General features: G+C 55.6%; 2 protein-coding genes across 2 annotated transcripts; one reads left to right on the top strand and one right to left on the bottom strand.

Moving 5' to 3' along the window:
* Positions 1-2,752: 2,752 nt before the first annotated feature.
* On the bottom strand, positions 2,753-5,385 carry SF3A3 (splicing factor 3A subunit 3). Its single transcript, XM_005853346.1, has 4 exons — positions 5,137-5,385; positions 4,609-5,030; positions 3,602-4,486; positions 2,753-3,306 (listed from the first exon to the last, which is right to left on the bottom strand). Exons 1-4 carry the CDS (start codon positions 5,233-5,235, stop codon positions 3,072-3,074), a joined length of 1,641 nt encoding a protein of 546 aa, XP_005853408.1. The 5' UTR covers positions 5,236-5,385; the 3' UTR covers positions 2,753-3,071.
* Positions 5,386-6,492: 1,107 nt separating this feature from the next.
* NGA_0471400 (gdp-fucose transporter 1-like protein) lies at positions 6,493-7,572 on the top strand (the record flags this gene model as incomplete). Its single annotated transcript, XM_005853347.1, has 1 exon — positions 6,493-7,572. One exon carries the CDS (start codon positions 6,493-6,495, stop codon positions 7,570-7,572), a length of 1,080 nt encoding a protein of 359 aa, XP_005853409.1.
* Positions 7,573-8,054: the final 482 nt, after the last annotated feature.

Raw genomic sequence — 8,054 nt, 5'->3', positions numbered from 1 at the left:
CTTTCTCCCAGGTCGACTCCGAGTAGGGTAGCCCGCACCACTTGATAAGAAGGCGTGCGAGGCCCGCCACGGACGTGCGGGGCAGGCAAGTGTCTTCCCAGGCCCTGGAAACGCTCTCCTTGCTGCAAGGGGCTGTGCTGAGTTCAGGACGACGTCCTTCCTCCGGACTCGAGGAAATCTCTGTGTTTTCCATCCCTTCTGTCGCACCCTCCTTCCCATCCTCCACCCCCTCCTCCTTGTCCTGCTCCATGCGTCCTTCCTCTCCTCCTCCCTCCTTCCCCTCCTCCCCCTCCACCGCCAAGACCCGCTCGATCTCCCGGTACTGAGGATCGAAAAATTCCTCGGGGTTGTACAAATTGAAGGTCTCCAACGTCCCGTCCTTCTCCTTTTTAAGAAACCGTTTCATCGCCGCCCGGGCTTTGGCACCCACGCAGTGCACCAGGTCCTTCGGCGTCTCCCAGGAGACATGCAGGTAGCTCATGCCCGTCCACCGGCACAAATACTTCTCCACCGCCTCCGGGGAGGAAGCGGCTTCCTCTTCTTCCTCCTGCACCCACAGGGAACCCCGGGTGATCTCGCTGGTGTTCATGGAGGCGCAGGCCGCTCTCCATGCCTGAGGCGTCAACATACGACGGGCCAACAAACGCGGCAACGGCTGTCCTTCTCCTTCCTCCTCCTCCTCCTCCTCCTCCTCATCTTTCTTCCTGTGCTTCCCCGCCTCTCGACGAAGGCTCCGAGTTTCCTCCCCGGCTTCCTCCTCACTCTCACTGCTGCTGCTGCTGCTGATCGCATCGACATACTGGGGCCTGACGCCGCCTACACTTGTCCGCTGGCTGCGACGGACCTCTTTTTCTCCCTCGGTGTCCACACCCTTCCTGGCCTTTCTCCTCCCGGCGCTGCACTGGCGCCCCTGTCCCCGAGGCCTTTCTCCGTACTCCTCCTCCTCTTCCTCCTCCTCCTCTTCCTCCTCCTCCTCCTCCCTCTTCACCTTCTTTCGCCCTACCTTGCCCAACCTCCGTCGAAAACCACCCACTCGGGCCTTACCCTGTTTTGATCCTTCCTCTTCACCCCCCAAGGCGTCCTCTTCCGCCTCCTCCTCCTCCCCTCCCCCCTCCTCTTGCCGGGAACGTACAGCGGCCTTCTTTACATAGCCCATCAAGTCAAAGGCACCCTTTCCTTTATTTCCCACCTCCTCTTCGCGGTGCGACTTCCGCTGGGTCTTGTCCTCAGATCGGAGGCTGGACTGCATCGTTACATCCTTCACCTCTTTTTCCTCCTCTTCGTCCTCCTCCTCCTCCTCTTCCTCCTCCTCTTCCTGTGCTGCCTTCTTATTCTGTCGTGAGGAAAGCCGACTGGGAGAGGGCTCTTGGGCAACTAAACGTTGGACAGGCTTGCGAATGCGTCCTTTCGACGATGTCCCTCGTGCTAACGCTTCTTCCTTATGCCCGAGCCCTCCTGCCTCCCCGTGGTCATTTCGCTCCACCGCTGCTGAAGGTGCACCAGGACGACGCAAGCGCTTTCGCATTGGAGGACTTCCTTCTTTCCTGATTTTCCCCCGCTTTTTGGATGCTTTGTCCTCTTCCTCGCTGCTCTCGACTCCAAGCAATTCTTTCTCCACCACGTCCTCCGTCGCAGCCCAGTTCTCGTCGTCTTCCTCCATTTCGACATAGCTCACGATAGGCTTGGCTCGCCGGGAGCGCGTCGACTCAGGCATGGAAAACCCTGCCGCCTAAGTGCGCTAATGAAAATAAATTGCCGTCAACAAAAATTATAAATACCCAAACCCTAGCTTTAAGTTAGGTTGGAAAGTAGGGAGGGATGAAACGGGCGATCGACCCGCGAAAGGGGTTTTGAAATGCAGACCGATTGAATTGAAAAATTCCCAGAGAGAAGTCCTCAGAAAAGAGCCGGAAGATTCCGTAGACCATTTACGGTTTCAGCAAATGAGTTTGATGGCAGATTCAGGTCTCACGACCGCATGGAGAGAGGTAGTAGGGCCGGGGAACAAACAAAGGTTGGGGCCACTGGGAAAAGCAGCGAACAGATCAAATCTTCTTTCCCGCCCATTCCTAAGACATGAGATCTCTTTGCACGCTTTGCCGGAATCGTCGTGCCAAAAATAAAAATGCGTGCCCCGTAAGAATGAAAGAAGAAATCAACGACATCCGGTGGATGTTGGTACTTTTTCCTCTCACGCTTTTATGTTGTTCGAAGGTAAAAGAGTTATCTCAAGGCTACTGGTAACCTCCTCCCCCTGGCAGAGCTCGATCGAAAGTCCAAACGTTTTTTTTTAAATGCAATTGGAGGGCAGGATGAGAGGGCGGTGGTGGCTGTCGACTGTAGCTGCTTAATCACTCTTCGTGGGATTTCAACCTCTTGCCGAGATCACGTCGCGACGGTGTGCGTGCCCTCTGGGAGCCATTTGAAATCCCAGCCGGCAGGCATCACCTCCTCTTTCTTTGTTCTTTGATCAACAACAAATTTATTCGTGTCGGGCACAGGCTGCAGGTGGTTGTGTATGCGAACTTTGATGGAAATGTGCCATGTTGTGCGTTTGTTTCAATAGGATCTGGAGAGTCATATTTCCGTTGTGCTGAGGCAGCGCGGGGTGAATTTTACTCGTTTACCTTCACGTGCTTCAGAGAGATAGAAGTCATGCGTTGGCGAGAGCGAAGGATGTTGACATGGCAGCGCGCGAAAATCGGAGCAGGGTAAAAAAAACCGTTGAGTTTGGATACGTGAACATCTAAGGCAGGCAGTGTTAGTCATGTTACTTCACTGTACCCCTTCTAAATTTCATATTGCTGTGGGCGAGGCGGTAGACAAGCCCTCTTCGTGATACCACTGCCCGTCACGATGTTTTAAACCCGTCGTAGCTCGCTCCTCAGGCCATCAGAAGCCATCCAGTCGTTGCTCATCTTACTATCACATAAGTAAGCCCCGTTATTCCAGCTCAAACGTGCCAACGCGCCTTCCAAGTGTCCATATCGACTCTCCTTTGCGTGCCTGCTGACCACTGACAAGCCTCCCTCGACTTTTGCCACACTGCGCTCGCCTTATGCGAGACACGTTTAAAGTAGCCCCTGTCGAGCTAGATCTTGGAAAGTCCTACGGTTCAACACGTTTCCCTCCGAATCTTCGAATTCCTCCTCCACCTCCGCATCGTACACTTCTCCCTTCAGCTGTTCTTTTATCCGGTCGTACAAGGCAAGCGCGTCCTTGATCGTCGTGATGTCATGGAAATGCTTTGTGTTGGGGATTTTCAGGCAGCGCATCCCATGGGCATGCCGCCACTCCTGGAAGTGCCTGCAGGGACGCCAAAAACAAGAGTGAGCGCGAAAGAAATGACAATACCACAGATGCTTCTCGAACCGGGCAAGAGAGGAAGGAAAAGCCACAGGTGCGTGTCGGACCTCCCCCTCTGCTCAGAGAAGGGAGCAGCAGGTGCACCGCGCGCGACCGTGCCCCCGGCATGTCCCTACCCCCGCCCGACTGGACGAGCCATGTCACCAACAATACGATAAGTATAAACTCCGAGAGCACGAGGACAAAAGCCCGAGACAAAGAAGACGGGGAAGAGAGAACCCCCTGAGTCACGTACCTGTCAAACGCCCGGCGGCCCCAGTACGAGTGATTCCCGCAAATCTCACATTTGTATTCTACCCCCAGCCCGTGCAATTTATACAGCCAGTATGGAATCGGCTTTCCATCGTAGCCTAAAGGCAGATTCAATGGATTGTAAATGGGGCCGTCCTCGTCCTCCTCCTCCTCCTCGTCCTCGTCCTCCTCCTCGCCCTCCCCCCGAAGTTCTGGAAGCAGCCCTTCTTCCTCTTGCCTCAGCTCCGTCTCCGTCTCCTCCTTCGTGCGGGTCTGCTTCTTCTCGACAAATTTCTTGGTCGCCTCCACCACCTCCCTCAGCACCTCCTTCACCAACAGGTCGATCCGGAACTCCCACCGCGCACACTGCTTCTTCCCATCCTCCCCTCCCTTCCCTCCCTCCTTATCCGTCCCCACCCCTTGCCCATTCCCGTTGCTCGTGGGCCCATTTCCTTCCGCCTTGCTTTTCTTCTTCCCGTTGCCCGCCAACAGCTTCGGGTCAATCTCCTCCTTCTTCTTCCCCTTGGTCGCAAACAAGCGGGCAGCTCGTTCTTCCAACGTCCCTCCGCACTTCATCCCCAAGGCCTTCAAACCGGCCTTCAACCGGTCCATACCCAGCACCTCCAATTCCTTCGCCGTCCGAAAACCCCGCAGGTCCACCTCCTTCGTGTTCTCTGCCCCCTTTTCCTCCCCTCCCCCTTGGGCCGGCACCGGCCAACCTCCGGGTAGTTTTCCCGCCTGCCACAGCGCCTCGAAGGCGGCTTCCGCCTTCTTGGTGGCCCCTTCCTCGCCTCCGTCCACGTTTCCGTCCAATATCTCCTCCACGTTTAGCAAAGGTTGCGTGCGCTGGATGAAGGAGTGCAGGTAATTGTACAGGTTGTGCACATATCTGTTCCCAGCGGGGGGGAGAGGAGAAATGAGACGCCCCAGTCGGCAACGACCGGGCCAAAGGGCGGTTGTACCTTTTTGAAAACAATCCAGCACTCCCTTCTCTTTTGACGTCCCACCTACCTTGCCCACGCCGCATTCTTCTTCCCGGCCGGGACTACCGAAAAATCCGCCAAGCGACTCAAGTACGTCTGATAATCCCATTTAGGGGTTTGCGGCAACGCGTAGAACTCCATGTGAGACGCCTGCAGGTCCAAATATTTGCCAAAGACCTCTTCTCCCGAAAAGGACACGCGCGGCTCCGCTTCCTCCTGCACGGGCGGGTGGTGCTTGACAGGCACGTCAGGGTGTTTCTGGTGATACTCCTTGGCATGATCCACGCGCGCATAAAAAGATGGAAACGCGTCGCGGCCCCGTAAAGTGGCCAGTTCCTCTTTCATGGTCCCGTGCACGTCCTCGTAAATGCCTTCCAAGTCTTTGGAGCGCCCCTGGATCTGCTCGATCAGGTTTGAGACCCGGTGTTGTTGCCAGACACGTTCCTTCGCCTGATGCGATGCAAGGGGGAAAAGAGGTTGTCGAGAACACAGTTGCGCATGGCCAGTCTCGTAAGAAGGGAAACAACAGGTAGACCCGAATGAGATCATAACGTACCGTTCGAGGTTTATCCTCCAAAATTGCGACAATAGCCGCCTCGTATGCCTCAATGTCCTCATGGTTTGCGCGGGCCCGCTCGAGGGTTAAACCCGACATCTATATCCTTTTTCTCGTGGTACTGTTCCTTCCGCGATTTTTGGCGGGCAACACTGTCCGTCGACGCAAGTCTGCTGAAAGTCGGGTAACAACGCTCGTGGTCCGTAGCTTTGGCCCCAGCGCTTCGCTAGGGGCTCGAGAGGATTCCTGCCGAGTAAATGATGCGAGGCCTATCATGAAGTGAGCAGCACGTCCATCCCTCCCAGCCTCCGCCTTCAATGCCTCCCTCACCGCTCCCAATCCGGTAAAAGGCAGGAAAACCTAACGACGAAGGCGAAGTCTACTCATCCGGGTCGGCAAGGAACAAGCACAGAGACCATCATCGGGACAGGACTGTGGCCTGAGGTCAAAATCATCACAACCACCGTCATCGTCATCGGTAAGCACCGAGTGAGGTACAAAGCATCATCCTTCACCACATCATCGCAGACCGATGCGGCCCAAACCATCACACGCGAATGCCCGAAACCTCAAGCCGCACGCCGCAGCCACGACCCCGCCACCGAGCCTGCATTCTTTTGACGGCATCCGACTTGAGGAACGATGCAATGGCCTGTAGATTTGAAAATAGACGATAATTTCAACCTTTGTTGTGGGCAGAAATGTGCCAGCTTGGTTTTGATTTCTGCGAGGCCCATGCTACTATGCACTCCAAGCCGTCGCCCAAAAGAGTACCGCCTTCGCCTTCGAACTGCTCTATTATCTCTTTTGAATGACACTCTGCACACGATGGGCCCGGCATGTGTGAAGCCTACTTTACATTGTTCATGGCCTCTTCATTTTTGTGTTACTCTGGACAACTGAGTTCGATTTTTGGTGCCGGGATGATGCCGAATGTCTTATTGTTTTCGCTCTTTTCAAATGAACATGGGGCACGTACAGTTACACGGAAGAAAATGTATAGCGCATCCAAGTCTTTTCGTGGACAAAGTACAGAACATGATAACATGCGTCCTTGATGTTCGAATTTGTAGGCAAGTAAATCTACTGACGTGCCACCGGGGGGAAAACTCCTTAGTCCTGGTTGACGCTGCGCTTCCTTTCCTTCCAAAGCGCACCGATACCACGTGACAAGGCTGACAAAAAGGAAGATTAAGGTGTGCAAGGTCTTCCCCAAATCATGCGCTTTATCCGAACTCTGGTCTCTGTGAATCACGTAAATTTTTGTTTTCGCACCTCAACAGGTCGTTCTCCTGCCTGGCTGCCCCCGACGTCATGTCTGTCGGGCACAGCAAAAGCGCGGCTCACGCAGCCAATATGAAGCACATCGCCTCAGTTGTGGCCGCCTACTGGATTGTGTCCATTAGCATGGTGTACCTGAACAAGGTCTTGATGACAAACTCGGAATTCTCCATTCCCGCCCCGCTCTTCATGACCTGGTTTCAATGCTTCTTCACCACGTGCCTGTGCTACGTCTGCGGCGAGTTGGGGGAGGTGCAACGTCGGAAAGGAAAAGCCACTGGGTACTTCATGCAGTTCCCCGCCATGCGGTACACGGGGACGGTGGCTCGGAAGGTAGGGGTACTCTCCCTGGTGTTTGTGGGCATGATGACCTTCAACAACCTCTGCCTCAAGTACGTCGAGGTCTCCTTCTACAACGTTGCCCGCTCCCTCACCATCGTCTTCAACGTCCTCCTCTCCCTGGCCATCCTCCGGACCTTCGTCTCCCTCCCCACGGTCGCCTGCCTCTTCCTGGTCTTCGTGGGGTTCTGGGTGGGCGCCGACGGGGAAGTGAACTTCTCGCTCCTTGGGACCTTGTCGGGTGTCACCTCCTCCCTCTTCGTCTCCCTCAACAGCATCTACACGAAGAAGGTCCTCCCCGCCGTGAACGACAACCAATGGGTCCTCACCTTCGTCAACAACTTCAACGCCTGCATTCTCTTTTTGCCCCTCATCTTTTTCCTCGAGCTCCCGATCCTCCTTCAACACTGGACCACCCTCTTCTCGCCCCTTTTCTGGACCGGCATGTGCCTGTCCGGCCTTTTGGGCTTCGCGATCGGCACGGTGACGGTCATGCAAATCAAGGCGACTTCCCCGCTCACCCACAACATCAGCGGTACCGCCAAAGCCGCCGTTCAATCCCTTTTGGCCTTCTATTTGTGGGGCAATCCCGCCACAACCAAGAGCCTGTTGGGCATCGCCTTGGTCTTGGGCGGCTCCTCTGCTTACACCTTCGTGGCCATGCGAGAGGCGGAGAAGAAACGCCGGACGTCGGGCCTGGGGGGGGGAGGGGGTGGCAGCAAGAGCAATGGGAGCACGGAGGTCGGGGCATTGCTGCCTGTAAAGAGTCCCGGCGCGACGGGAAGTGGGGCGGGCGTCAAGTTGACAGGGGCCTAGGAGGGGGGGGGAGGACGGAAGGAGGAAGGAGAGGGGGAGTCAAGAAGTACATAGGAAAAGCCGACGAGGGAGGCAACGGGAGGAGAAATCGGGAGGGGGAAAAAATGGCGCGAAAGCATTCGGACAACGCGAGGTGATTCGCCCCCCTCGCGTACACTCGAAGAACGCAAGCGAAGACCAGGGGGTTTCCCCCTCCATGTTCATGCCTTCCTTTTTATTTATTTATGTATGCCTTGCTGTGCCGCCTTTGTCGTTCATCTTCTGATTCCTGCCATTAATTTCTTGGTCGGCTCCGGCGGACCTGTTCTCTCCCCCTGGCACCGCATGACGCCACTACTTATGTATACAACCCGCCCCCTCTAAATCCCTCCAAATCCATCGCTTTCAATGAGCGAGGCTCAAGGCTCATGTTCCCCCCCTCCCCCGTCTTGCCTTCCGCCCTGCATTCATCCTCCCCTCCCTCCCTTCCTTCCTCCTCCCTT

The sequence above is a fragment of the Nannochloropsis gaditana genome (genome assembly GCF_000240725.1).
Source record: "Nannochloropsis gaditana CCMP526 unplaced genomic scaffold scaffold941, whole genome shotgun sequence".
Lineage (NCBI taxonomy): Eukaryota > Eustigmatophyceae > Eustigmatales > Monodopsidaceae > Microchloropsis > Microchloropsis gaditana.
This window is presented reverse-complemented; position numbering and strand designations above follow the sequence as displayed.